Source organism: Bipolaris victoriae, assembly GCF_000527765.1.
Source record: "Bipolaris victoriae FI3 unplaced genomic scaffold scaffold_8, whole genome shotgun sequence".
NCBI classification, from domain to species: Eukaryota; Fungi; Ascomycota; class Dothideomycetes; order Pleosporales; family Pleosporaceae; genus Bipolaris; species Bipolaris victoriae.
Window position 1 is genome coordinate 140999 of NW_014575384.1, and position 21098 is coordinate 162096.

Below are 21098 nucleotides of genomic sequence, written 5' to 3' on the forward strand. Positions count from 1 at the left end.
ATGATTGATGAACATTTCATACAAAGCTTACACTCTACACCAGCCTTCTTCTCTACATTTTGTATTTACACAACGCAGCCCCCGAGCTATATACATGAAACCAGATTTATACCCTAGTAGCTATTCATACACTACATTTCTCATTCCAAAGAGATAGGGAGACCAGGATGACCCGGAGCATCAGGCCCTTCATTCAGCTTCTCAAGACCCAAGTTAATCGCCGCCGCAATCTCCAAATTATTCTTCTCCAAGAACAAAAAGTGCGCATTCCCCTTGATTCCCAAGTCCGCAAGCTTGATCCACTGAAAGTTCGTGAGGCCCATCTGCTCAAAGTACGCCACGAAACAGTAGTCGTACGTGATATGCTGGCTGGCCTCACCCGTAATCATGATATACGGTACTTTGCCGACCTGCGTAAGTTTGTGGATGGTACCGGTTTGAAGCATGCAAGAGCGCTCGGCGGGGGTGTCTAGTCCAACTTCAACGGTGGTAATGGCCGAGCAGTTTGTCACAGGAGGATCGTATCGCAGCGGTGTGTATGTGAGACCGCACGGTCGAGCAGGGGTACGGCCGCCACCGACACCAGTCGAGCCTCCGACGAATGAAGTAAAAGGGATGTTGCCGGGCTCGATGTTGATGTTTGCACGGAGGAGATCGGGGCATGCGTCTGACCAGATAGCTGTGTAGGTGCAGCCGGCGGAATGGCAGACGGCATATGACTGGCCGATCATGCTGAGAAGCTGGCATCCAGATGTGCGCATGGTGTTTTCCACGTTCACGCTGGATGAAGAGAGGGGGACGTTAGCGGCGGTGAAAGTGTCGAAGACTGGGTCTCCACGAGTTCCGTTGCCGGGCCATTGGGTGTGTAGGCTTGCTTGGGGGTATTGATCAAAGTCCCCGACAGCTGTGAAACCCTGTTCATTGATGACGTCTGTAGAACCAAGGCGTAGAGGGTATTTTGAGAGAAGTTGCTGGCCGCTTCGGCCGTTTGCAGCAATGTCAACGATGTAGACTTGGTAGCCTTGGTCAAGATAGTAGGAAGCCCATCCTTTGCGATTGTCTGGCGTATTCAGCCATTCTGCACCCGAGTTGATACCCGCGGAAACGAAGACCATCGGGTAAGGCTTGTTGACCTTTGTGGCAGGCGTCAGCTTTTCAACGTATAGTTGGTCGCTCCACATCTGCTGGCCCGGAATGCCAGAGTCGACATAGCCACCACCGATGTAAAAGAAGTCTCTTTGGTACGCAGATTCTTGGCTGTTACATTTTGGGCTGATGGCGTTCACACCAACGCAGTCGCCTGCTGGTGTACTAGGCTTCGGGGGAGTGGGGATTGTGGCGTTCGTGCCATCTTGTGCTGAAGCCAGTAAGGGCAATGCTCCCAACAGCAGACCCGAGAGAATGGTACGTGAGTACATGGCCAAGTGAAGACGAAGATTACTGCAACGACTGGACGACTAGAAACAGTAATGGGGCGAAGCCGGCTACTAATAGGATGATTGAAGAAAGGCGGGTTGGAAAAGCCTAGACTCAGAATTTTCCATTCTCGCGGCCTCTGCATATCCTTCTATACCTATATGATTCTGGAAGGAGTTTGCGGGGCTGGTTCGGCAACCTGCATCCGCTTTCATCTCGAAGGATGCGCACCCATTCCAGCATGCTGCACCATTGGCCCTTGCCACACGGGTGAGGTGTAAAATTGGCTCAAAATTGGGTATGCGACTCTTCGGTAGAAACGCCCTGCATTCGCGTGTGTAGGGCCTTAGGGGTAGCGGACATTAGTTACCAGAAACGGTATAATAGTGGAGTGGTTCCTTTTCGGCCTTCTGATCTACCGTTACCTGGGGTAACCGAATAGTATGTACTGCAAACCCAACGGTCTGCACTCTGTAGTGGCTGCACGGGTGTGTTCACCCAATTCGTCCCACCGAAGAACGATTCCGCTCCATGGAATGGCGCATCATGGCCACTTTATGGGTATAGGAAATCGAGTACAGGGGTGAGGGATATTTAGGATATGGTTAACACAACATGCATAGGTATATTTTATTGGTACCGGGCGGGACATCCTAAGCCGAGTGAGAATCTAGATTTTCCTATGTGTTGTTCGAGAAATAGACATATTTAACAACCGAGGTCTCTATTCCAAATGAATACGTACGAAGCTGGTTCAAAGTGACAGAACAGTTCCAGCGCACAGGCCACCATCATCGTTCCATTTTGTCTCTTAGGGACGAGCTCCTTCGTATACTGCCACATGGGCCAGGACAGACGTTCGCTCACTCGCTTCGAACGAAGACGAGCACATGTTGACAAAGCAGGAGGAAACCATCTCGTCAACTCCACATCTTGCATGGAATTTCAAGACACCGCACCGCTCACACTCGCTCCTTCGTAGGCCATGCTAGCGGATGTTCCAATCAGATACTGGCTCACCTCCTTTTGGGGATCCAACCAACCAGAGCCTGTGGCTTACTTAATCTGTGCGCCGTATCTTGGCTAAATGCCTCAACTCGAACTCAAAGACTGGCACATTTCAGACTGATAAATATGCCCCTTTTTTAGGGACAAGACTCTTAGGTACAATCTGGAGTGACATGCGGACTCTCTGAGGTTACTCGCCCATCCAATGTTAGTGCTGCTGTAACTGCAACTATTGCGTACACTTGATTTACGGGCTAGCAGATATTTGGGTGAAGCTTAGTATTTCCGACGAAGGTCCTTGTAGAGACAAGGACATTTACGTAATTAGTTTGATATACCTCTCCAAGCTTAATCCCAGATTCACAACAAACTGCCATTGACTGTTACCACGGAAGAAACGAGACCATATGTTCAAAACTGCAAGGCCCAGCACAGCTGGGTCGATAGGAGTTCGTAGAAGGCCATCACTATTCTCAGTCTCTTCAAAGTCAATCACCGTATACGCCTCATTGGTGATACAGCGTACCCAATGCAGTATACGATACTCTGATCGAGACAACATGTCTTCGCGAAAGGGCCTGGGAATAGAGAAGAGCCATTTCCCCAGGAAGATGGCGCATTCAAAGCTTGATATGGCGTGTTGAACACTCCAGAAGAAAGCCTGGCTTCTAGCAACTCGATCGATTCCAAGTCTCACCGGGATACTGAGTGCATGAGTGGAATACAATAGTGCTGATAAAAGCATGTCGTTGCGCTCTATATCTGGAACGCGCATAAGGCCGGCTGCGATAACATCTGCATCGCGGGATTCCAGATGTCGATGCGGTCCAATGTTCAGTGAGAGGCGTACATAAGCCACTACCAGAAGTGCGCTTGACGTAAATGGGATAGGCCTTGACATATCAGCACATAGATGCAAGTATTTGCATGATCTTCTACTCACCCGCTTTCATTATTTGGGTCGAGCATGGATTCTGGGGTTTGTTGCCAAAGTGAAGTCCATCCACGAAGAGCGCGTCCAATTACATGCATCTCAGCCACCGAGATGGTTGCAGGAGAAGTAGCAGGAAATGAAAGCTCGCGCACCACGTGGATCCGTTGTAGTAGTGCATGTAAAAGGATGTAGTTACCAATAGGACTGGGAATGGGATGTACTTGCTCTGAGAAACTATTAGCATCACATTGAAAGCTAGGATCATTGACCGTAGTAGTGGCTCACCTTCATTTGTTGAGCTTTGAAGGAGTATGGACAGGGCTTGCTGAAATTGCATTTGCTCTTCCTTGCTCTCACGTTGAAGGGCCACCCATTGTGCAGCGCTGGGAGCCTGCCACTCCTGTGTACCACAAGGAAGCCGTAGATGTAGCTCACTACTCCAGAGCAATGGGTTGATGTTGTACGCGATGCTATGTACGTTGATATAGCAAAATGCTACAAGCTTCGTACGTCTGGCGGACTCATTCTGCACCCAATTGTCCCACATGGCTGATCTGGAGGAAGTGCCACCGAAACACGTTTCGCGTTCCTGGAGGCCAATGTCCCGAAGCGCCTGTACCAGCAATCCTCTCAAGGCAAAAGCTTGTTGTAATAGTCCCGTCCTTTCCCATGTGGCGAATCCCACTAAGATGAGTAATGTTTTTGCCATATCGAGAGGTGACCATGGACCTGTCCGTCTACTTGTAGGGGGGACGTCTGACATGATATCATTGCTAGAACTGACCAAAGCCATCGTCTGCGGGCTGAAGTGCGCCTTTTCCAGGCGTAGACGCTCAAAAACAATGGCTTTGCCGGTTTGGAACAGACGTTCCGAACTTTTTCGCTCGAAGCAATACTGTGCTCCAGCGGCGCACATGGCTAGGGTCAGCTCCAGGGGTGATGTCGATGGGCTGTAAGTTGGCCCATGTATGAAGGGAAAATGTGAGTGGAAGCCGCCGAAAAAGGCGGTAATGTAGCGGGTAAGAGTATGTCGAGATGGTATATCAAAATTTGATATGGGAGCAGGAAAGGCCCCGAGAAGTGATACCAGAAAGTTGCGATGATCATCAGTGACAGTGTAAGTTCCGCTTCTGGTTCTTTCATTGCCGAGGTCTCGAATGATTGGTTAACACGGCTGTGGTTTAGTGCTGCAAGAGAAGACTTACTATCTTCTGTATGCGATCTTAGGTGTACCTGATCGTCAGCTGGCGCCGATGGCAGCCACGTGCTAAAAGGGGTACCGATATCCTCAGGACCTGGTGATTGAGATGTTTGCGGTTCGCGAGAAGCCCTTGTTGGTTCAGGCTGGTGCTCGCTAATTCGCATCCAGTCATAATCATACTCAGGCGTCCACTGTGCCGACAAGCCAACGCCATCAATGAAGTTGACAAAGTCACGAAAGTCATCGAGCCCTTCATCACGATATGGGGGCGGTGGAGGCAGGTCTAAAATGATACTCAGCATGCTACTTGAGCACCGAGCCATGCTTACGCCAGACAAGAGTAGGTAGGACTTACCCTGGGGGATCAACTGGGACGGGGCGTTCTGATAGACGCGGGTAGAGGCATGTAAATCGACATGATTTGAGTGGGGCTGCTGGACGACGAGACGAGAGTCGGCAGGCGCCGTAGCAGGGACAGTCGACGCGTTAGACGCGATTGTGTGCACATGGGACGGTTCTTGGTGCTGAGGCGCGGCTACATGAATTGCTGTTGTCGTCTCAGTCGAGCATGTTGACGTGGCAGCATCAGGGCTGTTGGCATGGTGCGTAATGCGCCAATGCCTGGTAAGCAGGTCCCGTCGCGTGAAAGCTGCGCCGCATCGACAAGCATAGGGCTTCTCTCTGGTATCTAGGTTATTGCATCAGCTACTGTAGGCTTGCTTCAACAAAGCAGCGCTCATTTGGAGGCACCGACGCGTTCGGAGATGGCGGGTCAGGTGTTCTGCTCGCTTGAAGCTTCTCGAGCAATGGCTACAAGTGTGGGTGAGTTTATGCATGTGGCGGCAAGTGTTGGAGAGAAATTGGAGCGACGTGGGTCTTATGCTAAGTCCCGCCCAAGATGTCCCTTTATTTAGCGTCTTGGCTGATGCTGGCGTGCGGGGTACCTCAGCGTCTACTCCAAGCCCCCGGGACGCTGGCGGCCACGCCGAGATAACGATTTTGTGTCGATCAACCAAGTCAACCCGCACATGTATACTCCTGCTACACGGTAAGTAGTCTTCATTACAGTAAGCACATTCTCTCCGCACAAACATGTCATCGCTCGTGAGATCGCTTCCTGGTGTCGCCGTCGTCACGGGCGCGGGAGGGACTGGTACGTTGGCGGCCGTCGTCGTCGTGTGAAGCACGTGACATGGACATTGCATACTCATCTCATGCCATCGATGTAGGTATTGGCGCCGCTGTCGCTCAGGCCTTTGTACGCTCTGGCTGCTCTCGAATCGCCATTACCGATATCAACCCAGACACCCTGCGATACACAAAGGATGCCATACTTCGCATCAACCCCTCTGCGAGCGTCCTCGATGAAGCAGGAGACATTGCCGACGAAAAGTTTGTAGATGCCTTCATGGACAGAGTGGCTGCTCACTTCACGAGGCTGGACTACGCTGTCAACTGCGCTGGGATTCTAGGGGGCGACACTGTCAAAGCCGTCGACATGCCCACCGACTTCTTCGACCGCTTAACTGCCATCAACTACAGGGGCACGTGGCTCAGCTGCCGTGCTCAGTTGAGGAACATGCTCAAGCAGGAGCCTCTTGCCGAACATCCCAAGCAGAGAGGCGCCGTTGTCAACATCGCGAGTCAACTCGGTGTGGTCGCTAGGCCGGGTGCTGGTCAGTCCTCCCAAAGTAGGGCCGACTCTAGAGACATTCGATTGCTAATAAAAACACGTAGCCGCCTATTGCGCTTCAAAATCTGCCGTTATCAACATGACCCGTGCTAATGCCATCGACTACTCCGATAACGGCATACGCGTCAACTGCGTCTGTCCAGGCGTTATTGAAACACCCATGACCACCACTTCACCAGCCATGGTTGAGGCACTGAAGCCAGCCATTGACATTGCACCTATGAAACGAATGGGCCAGCCTGAAGAAGTCGCTGATGCAGTTCTTTTCCTGTGTTCTTCCCAGTCGTCGTTCATCCAGGGCCATGCGCTCGTTGTCGATGGTGGTTACACAATCAATTAGTCTAGCTACGTACGACATCAAGGTTGAAATAAGTTTCAAAAAAAGAACAGAACGGTTTTGCCTCCCAGCAAAACATCAAGGATATCGCCCAACTGATCCATCATCTATCATGGTGTTTCATAGCTTTGTTGCTAGCTTCGATTCCTGATCCATTCTGTGGCCGATTTTCTTCCAGTCATTCGCTGACTCCCAAGCGAAAGCGGCGTCCAGCACCTTTTGCTCCTGCCACAAGCCGCCTACCAGTTGCATGCCAACTGGCAGCATCACCTGTGCATCTGCATTCGACGGTGCAAATCCCACAGGAAGTGACATGGCTGGGTGGCCAGTCACATCGAAAATCGCCGTGTTAATCGTGATACCCATGCTTGGTTTGAGCGCATCCATGGGCCGATCTCCACGCTTCCAGTCCGCATTAGGTGGTGCCACAAAAGGTGTTGTGGGCATGACAATAACGTCGTACTTCTGGAAAAGTTCTTCGTATGAGTCACGCAGTTGTTGTGCAATGTTCATCGTTTTCGCGTAGAGACCGGGATAGCTGTGCATGAGTGAGAGGCCGTTGATCATCGTATTTTTGGTCGAGGGAAAGAGTTTCTGGAACGATTCGTCTGTCCATGGTTGACGTGCTGCTTCGTAGGCTGTTGAGAATAGACCTCTTCGCCCGTGTGCATAGCCTAGCATACCAAGAGTACCGGCAATTCGTTGTTGGATAGTCCAGATGGCTGGTCCCTCGAGATGGAGAGGCAACGACACCTCTTCGACAGTGGCACCAAGACGCTTGAAAGACTCAACCGCGTTCTGAACAGTGTTACGCACTTCCTGGTCGACTATCCTGTGCTCGAATCCTTCTTTGAGAACGCCAATCTTGAATCCAGCGACGGAGTTTTGAAGTCGTTGTGTGTAGTGTGTTGATCCATGTGTTGGTGCACCGAGAGTGCGGTCGTCATAGTCGTCTCTTCCGCTGATGGCCTCTAAGCATAGAGCTACATCTTTGACGGTTCTCGCAATAGGCCCAGCGTGGTCACTAACTGGGTCACCACTCGACACGCCTGTGTATGGGACTAGGCCGTGAGTGGGTTTTAGTCCTACACCTGTCACGATACATTAGTCAACTGTCATAGCAGGTGACGTTATATGCCAATCAGATTATACTCACAGCCGCAGAACGATGATGGCACACGGATACTGCCTCCTTGATCAGCACCAATTGCAATGTCGACAAGTCCACCCCCGACCACAGCACAGCCCCCTGACGTGCTTCCGCCAGCTGAGAAGCCCTCTGCATATGGATTGTCTACATGCCCTTGTGCCGAAGTAAATGAGGAAGTTGAGTTGCAGAAGTTCTCGCATATTGTCGTTCCCACAATATGAGCACCAGCGTCTAATGTTCGTCGGACTACTGTGGCATCCGAGTCGGAAGTCCATGGCGGAATAGCGTCTGTTCCAAAGAACTGTGGGACACCAGCAACTGCAATATTGTCTTTGAGACAGACCGTCTTGCCTCGAAGTAGAGTCGCTTCCGGATTGCCGCGGATGAGGAATTTGTGAGCCCAGGCGTTGCCATAGTCTTGCTCGTCTTTTGATGGCCGGTGGAGTTGTTCTCGTGGGTACTTGCTGAAGTCTGCACGTGCTACGTAGTCTGGCAAGTCCAGTACATGTTGAGCTACATCATGTACGGCAGCGAGGAGTTGTTGGTAATCGCGTGACTCGTTGGGTGATATTCCATTGGTGACGCCGATGCTACTCAATACCGACTCTGCCTCACCCTCAGCCACGAGGTTTTCACTAAACATGTGTCAGCATACCATCAAACCCCATGATTCGATAATCGGAATGGGACAAACCTGATTGGGGAGTCAAAGAAGACGGACATATTGAACAGATGACGTATGACTGCACAAAGGAAAACTGTTCAAAGGGTTGAATTTGCAGTTGAAAAGTCGCTGAGCTGCTCGATGTATGAAGCATCCAACTCTCTATTATAAGGAGGAATGTTTTACGTACAATGCAGCCAATGGCGTTGAATTTGAAGATGTGGAGGATCGATGGTTTTTCAGAGGATGCTGATGTGATAGTCTCTCCAACCGACCCCAACTCGCGCACGCACGCTAAAGTGGGTACCGACACTAGTCCATCTAGTATGAGCTTCTAACACAGATGGTTCAATATCCCAAGTAGATGACTAACTTACCGCTCATCAATCTACGTAAGTTAATTTCCGACACTCTGGATACATGTCCTTTTCCTGTCTGCTCCGAGCTTCTTTAGACTACAACTGCTGCATGCCCTTAACCAAAAGCGATTCTTTCATCCGTTTATAGAGCTGTATTCGGCTTAGAGCATGACCATCTCTAGCTCGAGTATCTACATAGTTCAAGCACATGGTAAGATTTTGCCACAAGACTGCCCATGACCATCGCATGATTTCCAGGCCGTCAGCAGCCATGGGTAGCTTGAACTTGAGGGGTCGACGGAATTCCACCTCGGCACTTATCAGATGCACATCTTCTACAGAAGAGACACTGACAGGCACCCAAAATAAGCGGTACCGCATTTGATGCCAGCAATAACTCTCTACTCTCAATATGGGCATTGGACCGGCTGGACTCTAGGGTTGTATGTATGTTGTCGGCGACCGGCGCATCGTCTACCAATATTTACTCCGTCGAAAGAACCAATCAATCTTTTCCGGCGGTGTATAATTCTACCTACAGACCCTGAGTGTCCGCAGTTGGTTGTTTGATATTGCTGACTGACTCGTGTACCGGTAGCATGTATGAAGAATCCTGGTGCGACTTGCTCAAAGCGCCTAAAGACGCAATAGCAAGAGTTAGTAACCACATGCAAGCACATTACGTATGGTATCATCTCTTCTGCAGTGAGGCACAATATACTACTACACCAACAAGGCTGATTTGCTTCTTCACACTGCTTCCAGAAGCTAGGCCCCTCATTGTCGAGATGATGTCACCGAAACTGGGCGATGCTCTCAAACATCCCCCTGTAGATTGATCGGCTCCGCACATGCACGAGAGATCATGTGGCGCCATCGTGGCATTTTACTACACGCACTGTACGCTTCGTACCAAGAGCCCTGTGGAGGTGTGTACACCGCCGCCACTTGGGCCGAATGGATTCCCTCTAGGTCAACAGGATATAACTGGAGGTTGGAGGTTGGAGGTTGGGGTTACTGCGATAAGATAAGCGAGGGTACACATGGTGGTACGCAGGGACGAACGCTGTAACAGGGCTCCGATTCCCGTGACCAAGCCGACTAGTCGCTATCGGCTGCCGTGCCCCTCCATCTGCTCGTTACCCCGCGATAGTTCTCAGGGCTCAGTATCAAGGTGATAAGCAGATCAACTTCCGGCACAGCCGGTCAACCTGTTAATTCGCATTGAATCTCAGTTGGTAACACTTCCTGCGGAACCGATCAGCTACCCTACTCGAGAGTATACCCCCACCTTCCACTTCATCCAGCAACAATGGGCAAGAAGCGTGTACTCATCTCGTATGGAATTGATGTCGATGCTGTCTGTGGTTGGCTGGGGTCCTATGGCGGACAGGACAGTACCAGTGACATCAGTCGTGGGCTCTTTGCGGGAACTGTTGGCACCCAGCGTCTACTGAAGTTGTTCAAGAAGTACGACATCAAGACTACATGGTTCATTCCGGGGCACAGTCTAGAGACGTTCCCTGAGGACATGGCGGCTGTACGCGATGCTGGCCACGAAATTGGCCTCCATGGATACAGCCATGAGAACCCTGTTGACATGAGCATTGAGCAGCAAAGAGATGTTCTTGACAAGACATATCGCATGCTGACCGAGTTTGCTGGAAAGCCCCCTCGAGGCAGCGTAGCTCCATGGTATGGTTCTTTTTGACATGATACGCCTGTGTACCATGCTAATGATCGTCAAAGGTGGGAGACAAGCCGTGAAGGTGCCGAGCTGCTGCTCTCATATGGCATTGAGTATGACCATAGCATGAGCCACCATGATTGCCAGCCCTACTATCTAAGAACTGGCGACTCATGGACCAAGATTGACTACAAGAAGAAAGCTCAGGACTGGATGAAACCATTGGTTGCAGGTCAGGACACTGGCCTCGTAGAAATTCCTGCCAATTGGTACCTTGATGTAAGAGCGATATCAACCGATTGGTCCTTGTATCGACTAACATGCAATGTCTAGGACTTGCCACCACACATGTTCATCAAGGGCTCTCCAAACAGCCACGGCTTTGTCAATGCACGTGACACTGAAGATCTCTGGAGGGACCATTTTGACTACTTCTATCGCGAGTATGACGAGTTCATCTTTGTGAGTCTTCGCCAGACTATATACTGCTATCCCATTGTCGTAGCTAACATGACATGAATAGCCTTTGACAATTCACCCTGATGTATCTGGGCGACCACATCTGCTTCTCATGCATGAAAGACTGATTGAACATTTCAAGAAGCATGAGGGCGTCGAGTTTGTAACCATGGAGCAGATGGCGGACGAGTTCAAGAAGAAGAACGCGCCAGCTGCAGGTGCCCTACTTCCAGCTCCCGTGGGAGCTAAACTGAAGGAATAAGCAAAGCACATGACTGAGCTGAGAACCGTCCTGTTATTGTATTGGATTTTGTCGCGTCGTTAGTCTGGCTTAATCATCCTGGTTCAATGCAAAATAATCACTCAGGTATCTTGACTCGGCGCCCCTGATATCGTTATTCGCTCGTTACATAATATGCCGTTCGTGATAGCGAGTCACCAACCATGTCCAATAGAGCCATGTCCATAGGCGGTAGTCATCCTCCGAGTGTGCGCAACAATACACGCACGACAACAAAAAAACCCAGCATCAATTTAGCAATCTTACACAATGTACCATCCTGCCCGTCAATCATCTCCAACAAACTAATTTTCCCCAGGATATTCCTTGCATCCATCGAAAATTGGAGTAAATGGGTAAAGTGGTTCTGTTTTGTAAGTAAGGGCAAAGATCCCCTCTTACTCCATGGGCAAGGACTAGCGGACAGAAAAAAAATCATTTGGGAATGCAGGGTTGTGACACGTCAACGTTTTGGAGTAAGCTTGTTCCGTGCCGCCCCGCTGCGCAATCCTATCTGCCGGGGCCACCTCCAAACTCCTCCGGCCCGTACGTTTCCGCGACCCACATCCCACCCCCGGATTCTGCGATAGCGCGAGCGCGGGTGTGTTGCTTTGTGGTGTTGGTAGACGCGCACGCAACTGGATGGGAGACGCGCTGAGGGAGGGGGATTGCTTGCTTTGATTGGGTGGGCTTGGTGGAGTAGGTGCCCAACGTTGCTAGATTGGGTTAAGGAGTAGAATGTTTTAAGTTAATATTTAGTAAACCGGATTTCTAAAGAATGTGCAGATATGAGTAAATAATATTGTAAAAAAATTAGAGACAAAGAATAGAGAGGAGAAGAAGCAAGTTTGTTCAAAGTTTTTTTTCCTTTAAATATCTTTAATAAACATGTCTATGCTAAAAACAACAACAATCCAGCTCAACGTTAAACATTTTAAGAAAATAATTCTAATTTCTATAGTTATTCTAAAGTACATTACTCAAGCACCTGCAGAAAATAAAACTTCAGAATTCCCATCCAAAGATAAGTAACTCTTAGGAACTCGCCTAAGCGCGGCCTACCTGCTCTGGTCCCCTATTAACCCATGCCTAGTTCCCCCCTCGGTGTTCCTACGGTGAGTTCGCGCGTCCCCCCCCTCCCCATCCAGGGTGCACCAGGGTACCTGTGCGATCTTATTCAAAACGCCAACATACGGGATGGTGGGCCCGCCGCCCGCCGACCCGCCGACCCAAGCAGCAGCAGCAAAAGCGCTTAGATAAATTGAAGTCATCACCTTTTATTCGATTGTCTTTTTCTTGGTATCTTCTCTTCCTTCAAACCCTTTCTGTATATCAGAAGATATACGTACGGCCTCTGTTTCTTGGCCTACTGCTGCCTCTCTCGCCTGTGTCTGTCCTTTTTGGCTTCGCAGTCGGTCCTTCGGGTTGCGAATCATGGCTGAGAAGAACGAGGATGTTATTGCGCCGGCGCCGAGCCATAGCTCTGGAAGTATCGGTGAGGCGAAATCTGACCTGGAGAATGACAATGAGGTGTTCAAGAAGGGAGAGGGATATGAGGATTTCCGTACTGTGGGATGGATTCAGACGACCATGATTTTGCTGAAGAGTAAGACTTTAACATTCTCTTGTTGTTTATTGTTGTGAATGTCAACATTTTTTCGCGCAAATGTTTTGAAAAAATCGACTGACTTGTGCAACTTTAGTCATTTTCGCAACTGGTGTGCTTACGATTCCCTCGGCCATGTATGTCCTTGGTGCTTTGCCTGGTGCCATCAATGTCATCGGCTGGCAGGCTGTCAACACTTGGGCTGCGTTGGTCCTGGGACAGTTTCGCATGAGGCACCCGGGGTGCCATTCGATTGCTGATATGGGTCTGCTTGTTGGCGGACCTATTGTCAAGGAAATCACCGGTATTCTCTTCCTGGTTGCCTTCGTTATCGTGGCTGCATCGGGAATCGTGGGTGTATCGACTGCACTCAACGCGCTCTCCAACCACTCGCTGTGCACAAACTACTTTTCCCTCATTGCAACGCTTATGGTCGGCCTTTGTGCGAGTGTGAGGAAGTTTGAGAAGATTGCATGGATCACTTGGGCTGGTTTTATTTCGGTCTTTATTGCCGTCTTCATCGTCGTGTAAGTTTCTCTCCGTCCTTAGTTTGCTCAGCTCGGCGCGTGCCAGCAGAGAATCTTTATTCCGTTTCTTTTTGACACTCAGCTTACACAAACCTCAGAATTGGAGTAACGACCCGCGATCGACCCGCTGCAGCACCTCAAACCGGTCCTTATGATTTCGGATACCATGTTATCGGCCATCCAACATTTGCAGCTGGCATCACAGCCGCAAGTACGATCTTCTGCTCCTCGGCCGCCACGTCTGCTTTCCTCCCCGTCATGTCGGAAATGCGCAATCCCCGCCACTTTGGTAGGTCAGTAATGACCTGCATGACCTTTGTCGGTGCCGCCTACCTATCTTTCAGTCTGGTTGTATACAAATGGTGTGGTAAATGGGTTGCTTCGCCGTCCTTGGGCAGTGCTGGACCTACCATCAAAAAGGTGGCATACGGAATCGGTATCATTGGACTGCTCGTCAGTGGCGCCCTATACGTCCACATTGGTGCCAAGTACATTTTCGTCCGAATTCTGCGCAAGTCCAGACATCTGCAGTCCAACACGTTTGTCCATTGGGGCACATGGTTTGGATGCGTAGGCGGCATGACCATTGTCAGCTTCCTGATCGCCTCAGGAGTACCAATCTTCAACTACCTACTCAGTCTTGCTGGAAGTCTCGCGTTTGCTCCCCTGGGAATTGGCTATCCGGGTTGGCTGTGGATCTACGACCACCGCGACCACTGGAGAGGATCATTTCCGCAAAAGATGATGTACTTGTTGCACGTTGCGCTTATCGGTCTTTCTGCATTCCTGACTGTCGGAGGCACATATGGCGTGATTGTTCAGATCAAGGAGGCGTACAGAGATGGTTCGATTGATTCTGCGTTTTCATGCGCAGATAATAGCAATTCGTCCTAATTAAGTTTAGATGCTTTAACGGTTACGTCTACGGGAACGCTTATTTAATACACTCGCTCTAGGGGCTTTATTCCATGAATTCAATTCTTCATTGAGACGACTTGTTGTGTGAGATTGTGGTTGTACGTGACTCGGGCAACATGGGCTTCTTATCGAGTGTCTAACCGATTTTGTAAAGAACCAATAAATGAACGATGGACCTGAAAGGAGTATTGGTCTTATCTCAAAGTCCATTGAACTGGCGATTTGGCATGGAGACTTGGATTATTTGTTGCCTTGAAGTGCATATTTCCAAGGATACATCGCTGCATGACGGTCTGCCAGATTTATTCATGTAGTCGCATAAGCAACATGACTCCACCATGGGCTAAACAGCCTATCAACACTGGAAGAACAGCCACGCATCACTTTGAGTCCATGGATCATCCACACTTCCCATAGCTCTGGATCACTGCCATGACCTCTCGATAGCATGCGCACGTACGCACTTGCATCCCCTCCTCAATTGACAGGTGAGAATTTTTCTGCTTGCCATATGGTAATACGGAAGAATTGTCGGCACGGACGCTCATTTCGTAACCATGACAGCCCACCGCAAAGCTACCCACAACATGGCTTGTTGTTCGGCAATGAACAGTACAAGGTAAGTGCAGACACTGTGTTACACAAAGCCCATGGTTGAATATTTCCGGGATGGCGTGAGGAAGAAAAAATTTGCGTAATATCATGCCAGATGAGGATGGGTAAAGTGGGTCTAGGAAATGAGGACTGATTGTAGTTGGTAGTGCAACCACACTACATGATTGCGAACATGGGCTTTCGGTGTGATCATAAGCATGGAAATGTAAAAAAGAAACGCGGCTGGGATAGCTTGAACAGGTTTTATGTATGAGCTGATAATCGACAGCGTTAATCCAGGATTATGTTGCTAGCTTCAATGCCTTGATGCAGGAGTGATGACTTGCAAGTCATGTCTATGTATGTATGCATGTACATGCTTGGCGTCCTATCTGAAAGTCTCTAAGGGGGCATACGGACGGGTGAAGCCCACGGCTTACAGTGATACAAGCCATGTGTGTGTGTGTGTGTGTTCAGATTTAACGTCCTATCTAAAAGTCTCCCATAGGGCATGCGGACGGATAGGTCCCAGGATTTATGGTGCTGTCCCACCACCTAGTCCCGTCTATTCGCGGGAGTATCTTGCAAAGCACAGTATTCTCGCAAGGCCTAGTCCACCAGTTGAGCAACCGCTGCTGTCTTCTCTTTCTCTGCTGGGCGAGAGCCCTGCTACAGTCCGTGGCGTTGTGCCAAATTAATTGCAGGCTGGGATACAAGCCATGTCTGATGTCCAGCGACACACAATTGACTACCTGAGCGTCCACCACCATCAGCAGCTTCCCTTCAAGTATTATGTACAACTACAGTCTACATGTCGACCTTACTGCATAGCTTCTTGTCAGCACCTGCCTATAGAGACAGACGCCGCAACAGTATCTCCAGCATCTCATCACGTGCCGCCTCCTCGCTCTGCTGTTTCGTATCCGACATGGCTTGATACATGTACGACACGCACGATGCAATATACAGAGAGACAAGAGTGATGATGACTGGCTCACAGAACGCTAGTATAAGGATCAAATGGTGCTTCGCGAGGGTTGCATAGTATGCGCGTGATATATTCTTGTATACCTTCTTGCGCATTCATGTTACGGGATGATGCAACAGATTTGAAATCGCCAGCTTCACAAGGGAGAAATACAGCTCCGTTCTGTCACGTCCAAGTGAATAAATACGGTTTGCTAGATAAGGGTAAACAGCGTCGACAAGACTCTATAAAGCTTGTCCAAGTTTTTCTCAAGGCACAAGATAGGAACTACACAAGCCATACTTCATATTCCTACAGCATTGTCCTGTTAGACTGTGATCGAGAGAGCAAGTAGAGATAGCGACTTGAGAAAGTAAAAGTTGGGCCAATTTCCATACCTATCGAACTGGACATCCTATTGCCTTTGAAAGCTCGCTAGATAAAACAAGACTAATCTTACAGGCCGCCTGCTAATCAAGGTAATGTTGTGATAGCTGACCCCCTCCCCTGAAAATCTGCTTCGGTTCTCTGCAGTCGCATCGCCAGCATGGATGCGTCCTTGAATTTTTTTTCCCAACCTTGGCTACATTATAGCTTCGTGTTCCGTTCCGCTATACAAGTATCCAGGATGGCTTTTTGTTTTCATTTGCAATCTGCGGATGCGTTCTTCTTTGATGGCAATGGATCATGCTAAGGAGAAAAAGATATTAATTGAAGCTTAATAGTGCTTGTCAATTAATGGCCCTTGCTTAGTTGTAGATTGAACCAGGCAAAGGACAAGGGACACCATTCAATGCCGATTTTACCACCCATACGTGCGTACGTGAGACCAACGACTTGGTGGTATTGTTGCATCAAATGTAATATACATCAAGGTTTCCCGGGAGCTTTGATGTCGCACGCCTTACGCCTTGTCTTGTTATTACAAAGTTACTAATGAGTAAATCCCCGGGGTTTCAGATTATCGGCCGTAAGGATATTTCTAGCATCGTCAAATACGCATGACGATGTCTGGCTGCAGAATCCCCCCTCTCATGCACCGGAGCAACCTTCTCCATCGGTTTGTTCCTGGTAAGCTGTGTAGCATCTGTTGTCTATCACCAGCGTACTTGAATCATTAACATCGGCAGTGATTGTGACCAAGTGCTGCTGAGTGAGTCATGCATTATTAGAAAAAAAGTGTTTCAAAAAGGATCCCTAGTTCTTTGAGGAATTGGTATCGACATGATGATTGCCAGCTTCATGCGACAACCCAGCAAGTATCAGCTGCACGAATATGAAAATAGAATAGCAGATTACCTTGCAGCGGCTGGGAATGTTGAATACCGCGCCTTTATGATCCAGGAAGCAAAACATATAGGCGAAAAGGAAATATCCTGCCACTGCAAGCGAGAAAAAAAAGAAATCAAAGTTTGGGGGCTTTGTATGATGGCAAATCAAGTGAGACATGCTGGGACACTGGCGTGTCATCCTGTCTTCGCTTTAGCCCATACTGGAACGTGGGGGCCGGGCTGAAGCGACGCCATAGGCCTTCTCTTCTTCATCACACAGACACACACACCCCGCCAACAGATCAGCTCTGCCACCTGCACTGCCTGGCGCTCCACATGCGTTGCGCCTTGCAGCCTCGGAATGCGCGCCCTCTGCTCTGACCGGTGGCTGACGTTGGCCATGGTAGACTAGTAAAAGTTTCCACTTTTACTAGCCACATGCCTTAGTCACGCATCTGCATCCATCTCGGAAGACAACCTGTCAACCCCCATTCCGGCCCACGATGAACAGGCGTGGTGGAGAGGCCAAAACGGAAGCAATGCGGCTGCTGCCGCTTGGTCAGAATCCAGTTCGGTAACCGAGCACAGCTAGCAAGGAACTTGGATATTCGCGCATGCCTAGTCTTCCAGCGGCTTCTACGCTACTCTTTTTTACAAGACGCTCGATGGATGTAGTCTCTGCATTGCTAGTCGGTTTATCGCTGGCAGTGGTGACGTGTGACGAGTTTCAACCGACGCAATCGGGCCTTATCAGCCCTTTCAGAAAGTATAGTAGTACTCTATACCTCGGCCTGAGTTTCTGTGATCGTAATCATGAAGGCAACCATGTTTTTGTTTGAATTCAAGGGCCAGAAATCAGCGACGCAGGAATATTTGGCGATAGCGGAGATCTCGTTGATATTGTGAGGCTTTGCTATCGTTGAGTACTTGTTCGGCTTGATGCTGTGATACTGTGGGGAAAACAACGGGTGGAGAACTGTCCTGGTTAGCTTGCAGTTGGCTTCATTCTTGGGGTGCTCTATATGGTTGTCGCTCCGGATGTGGATAACTACAAGCAGCAGGAAGAGGACTGGGTGTATAAGAGAGTGTAGAAGCTGCCGAGGCAATGCGGACCGCAGATAGTTGGGAGGGGCTAGGATATTGCCTGCCTCCACACAGGGCTTCCAATTCAACGGCGCTGTTGAGGATTTGGGACAAAGATATCCATAATTTTTCACATCATGTGTGTTCTGGGTCGCATTTTTGGTCGCATCTGAAGTTGAATCGCCTGACTCTTTGAGCAGACCAGGAGACTTGAGGAAGTACGTTTGCAAGCCAGCAAGTATCGCCGACAAAAGCCCTCTTCGACAGTACCAAGCTCTCTGACGGCCCGAAGATCTTCGAGATATAGATGAAATGTAATAACAACGATAGAGTCGCCAAGCACACACCTATGGTAACAAGGACAGGCCTTGTTGTCGAACTCAAATTCTGCGGTCATGCCCCTCTGCAAGGCTTTCCAATTTTTTTCACGGAATAATCTTGCGTACGTGGGATGTTTGAGAGTCAGAAATGGGAGGGAGGGGTGCAGAAGGTGATCGATGCAACGATTAGCTGGGTTGTCAAGGAAAATTCCCTAGTAGTATCACCGTCTCATTTTGCCTTGTAGGCTGCCAGCTCTATGCACCATGTCCTAGTATACTTAATACGGGTATTTGTGTAAGTGATATTTATAGGTGAAAGAATAGGAACCTAATCACACTGCTATATTACGCGACTGGACATAATAGTGTTACTGCGATACATCTTCTCATGGAGAAGAGACGACTCGCAACCCATGCGCAGACTTGATACACTATAATCTCACTCGTATAGGTGTCTGGAAAGCTCGTATAGTGTAGTCTATCGTGAAAATACTTTTCGTTTTGACTGTTCAGCAGAGATACACTCATGGGTATCTAGTGTAGACCAGAGTTGGAAGTGTGGGAAAAGTAGTTGTAAGTTAGAGTGACATTCAGGGTAACATCAGATGCACACACATTGCGCTCGCATGATGTCTTTGCAGGGTTGTATCACGACGTGGGTGCCATGCTACCGAGCCGTGCGCTCCTGAGAGCTGGGTTGATGGCCACTTCGCCATGTGATTACACAAATGAAATTGTTTTGACCAGCCCACCTCTAGTTGCAGCATCAGCTACGCCGAAATAGTTCCTACCGAGAATGACCTATACGAACCCTTGCACGGAGTGACAGTTTTCCTAGTTTCCTAGGGCCTCGAGGCGGGCGGTCCGCGCGCTTCCTGCCCCGCCTGAGGACCACTTCGCTAGGTATGACGAGCAAGTCGATCACTGCAGTTTTGCAGCGGATAAAGTCGTCATTGCACATATGTCGATTTGCGATTATCGATTCGGTTCTGGGACCTGCGTTGACAGCTAATTCAGCGCGGCCAAACTTTGGTGGTAGGGGAGCGAGGCTATCAAAAGTATATTCTCACGCCACCCGTATCTGACTCTCGGCATCCTAGGCTCAAAATGCGGATCGACTTATGGACATGGTTGCAAACAAGTGGCTATCGGTAGAGACATGAGCCCCCGACCAAACAACGCCAATCATGGGCTGCAGATCAGCGGACAAAGGCCCTATTGTGAGAGACTCACGTTTGAGACTACTTCCCTGCCTCGAATAAGGCCAGGATATGGTCGGTGACAAACCTTTGAATGACGCAAATCTACGCGAGAGTGAAAAAACGAAAGAAAGTGAGCGAGCTGGTAAGGCCGCGGTACGAGTTTGTAAGCGAGGTGTAACCGGTCAAAGACTATCTACCTGAGGGTGTTGATGTTAAGGAGACGAGGCTCCGAGGCATTTGTGTAACGTCATGAGGCTGCATATGCACATCATACACATATATAAGTGAATAGACAGCGAAGCACATGTGCAAAAGACGGGGAAGGGACAGGCAGTCAATGGCAAGGCATGGCAAGGCTGGCCCTAAGTATGTACCCCGGGAAGAGAGTGGTTTAGGAGGGCGTCTTCGGTGAAACTGCTCGGGGCAGACGGTATAACGTCGGAGATTTGCCAGGTTACGGGCGATCTCGAGGTTGAAGGATGACGGTTAGAACGTGCTTGCCACGTGTGTATGGAGTAATGTGGTGGAGTCCTATTGGGAGAGCAGGTGGGAGGTACGAGAGGGCCTCAGACTTGTGCCGTGTTGCAGAGATGAGGGGGCTTGGAAAGAAAAGAGCTGTGTGGTCAGGCCTGACTCGAGGCCGTGTTCTGGGCTGTATGTGAAAGGCGCCACTTCGCTTGCAGTTGGGAACCCATGTTCATTGCGCCCGAATCGGAAGGCGACCTACACCATGGCTTGTTTCAGCGCTCGGTGTTGGGCCTGGGGCGGCATGGTGGATAGGAGAACGAGTGCTAGGCTGAGGACAGAGGTCCAGTGTTTTCGGCAGCTCCGCAACCATAATGCACCCACGCGCATGCCATGTGTATGGACATGAGGGGAGGAGCTTGGTAGAGGGCACGTCGGGTGTCTGTCATCAGGCGTGGTGGTGGTGAAACGACCAGAGTACTCGAGGCCCGGCCCAGTCCCACGGAAGAGCACAAGACAGGCATTTCTTTTGCCATTCTAGTGCGCGTGTCGTGGTGGATCCTCGTCCGTCAGCGCTGGCACACAGCCCAGAAGCGGAGATACGAGTTGGTGCCAGGGGCGTTTGCATGTTTGGTTGGCTGGTGGGAAAGCTTGGGTGACAGGCATGCGGCGTGGTTAGCCGTGTTCCGCGTCGGCCCGCATGCTGTGCAACAAATCAGCGCCGTGCATCCTCGCCCTAACCCTTCTTCGCATCCCGAAAGGCCCGCCCAGCGACAGCCCCCCATGTCGCATGGCCAGCAGGGTCAGAGCACCCTGAGTGCGGCCAGATAGGCGTTGAAGGTAAACTCAACGGGCATGGTGCATGACACTGCCCTGGCCCGGACCATGGCACTGGAAGCCGCCTTATTTGGCTTTATCTGCGTCAAGCCGCTCGCGCAGTGGGGGGCCTATAACTAT

The 21098-nt window shown here is 49.9% G+C and overlaps 6 protein-coding genes across 6 annotated transcripts; 3 read left to right on the forward strand and 3 right to left on the reverse strand.

The window, feature by feature from the left end:
• Positions 1 to 140: 140 nt before the first annotated feature.
• COCVIDRAFT_87732 (hypothetical protein) lies at positions 141 to 1418 on the reverse strand (the record flags this gene model as incomplete). Its single annotated transcript, XM_014705486.1, has 1 exon — positions 141 to 1418. One exon carries the CDS (start codon positions 1416 to 1418, stop codon positions 141 to 143), a length of 1278 nt encoding a protein of 425 aa, XP_014560972.1.
• Positions 1419 to 2740: 1322 nt separating this feature from the next.
• Positions 2741 to 4861, reverse strand: COCVIDRAFT_33993 (hypothetical protein; the record flags this gene model as incomplete). Its single annotated transcript, XM_014705487.1, has 4 exons — positions 2741 to 3317; positions 3368 to 3584; positions 3644 to 4510; positions 4564 to 4861. The coding sequence occupies 4 exons, from the start codon at positions 4859 to 4861 to the stop codon at positions 2741 to 2743; spliced, it is 1959 nt and encodes a 652-aa protein (XP_014560973.1).
• A 790-nt stretch (positions 4862 to 5651) lies between these two features.
• On the forward strand, positions 5652 to 6592 carry COCVIDRAFT_33994 (hypothetical protein; the record flags this gene model as incomplete). Its single annotated transcript, XM_014705488.1, has 3 exons — positions 5652 to 5712; positions 5789 to 6235; positions 6297 to 6592. 3 exons carry the CDS (start codon positions 5652 to 5654, stop codon positions 6590 to 6592), a joined length of 804 nt encoding a protein of 267 aa, XP_014560974.1.
• Positions 6593 to 6709: 117 nt separating this feature from the next.
• Positions 6710 to 8462, reverse strand: COCVIDRAFT_87783 (hypothetical protein; the record flags this gene model as incomplete). Its single annotated transcript, XM_014705489.1, has 3 exons — positions 6710 to 7680; positions 7746 to 8374; positions 8434 to 8462. The coding sequence occupies 3 exons, from the start codon at positions 8460 to 8462 to the stop codon at positions 6710 to 6712; spliced, it is 1629 nt and encodes a 542-aa protein (XP_014560975.1).
• A 1612-nt stretch (positions 8463 to 10074) lies between these two features.
• On the forward strand, positions 10075 to 11170 carry COCVIDRAFT_87875 (hypothetical protein; the record flags this gene model as incomplete). Its single annotated transcript, XM_014705490.1, has 4 exons — positions 10075 to 10457; positions 10512 to 10728; positions 10783 to 10911; positions 10973 to 11170. 4 exons carry the CDS (start codon positions 10075 to 10077, stop codon positions 11168 to 11170), a joined length of 927 nt encoding a protein of 308 aa, XP_014560976.1.
• A 1452-nt stretch (positions 11171 to 12622) lies between these two features.
• COCVIDRAFT_33997 (hypothetical protein) lies at positions 12623 to 14215 on the forward strand (the record flags this gene model as incomplete). Its single annotated transcript, XM_014705491.1, has 3 exons — positions 12623 to 12794; positions 12892 to 13321; positions 13420 to 14215. The coding sequence occupies 3 exons, from the start codon at positions 12623 to 12625 to the stop codon at positions 14213 to 14215; spliced, it is 1398 nt and encodes a 465-aa protein (XP_014560977.1).
• Positions 14216 to 21098: the final 6883 nt, after the last annotated feature.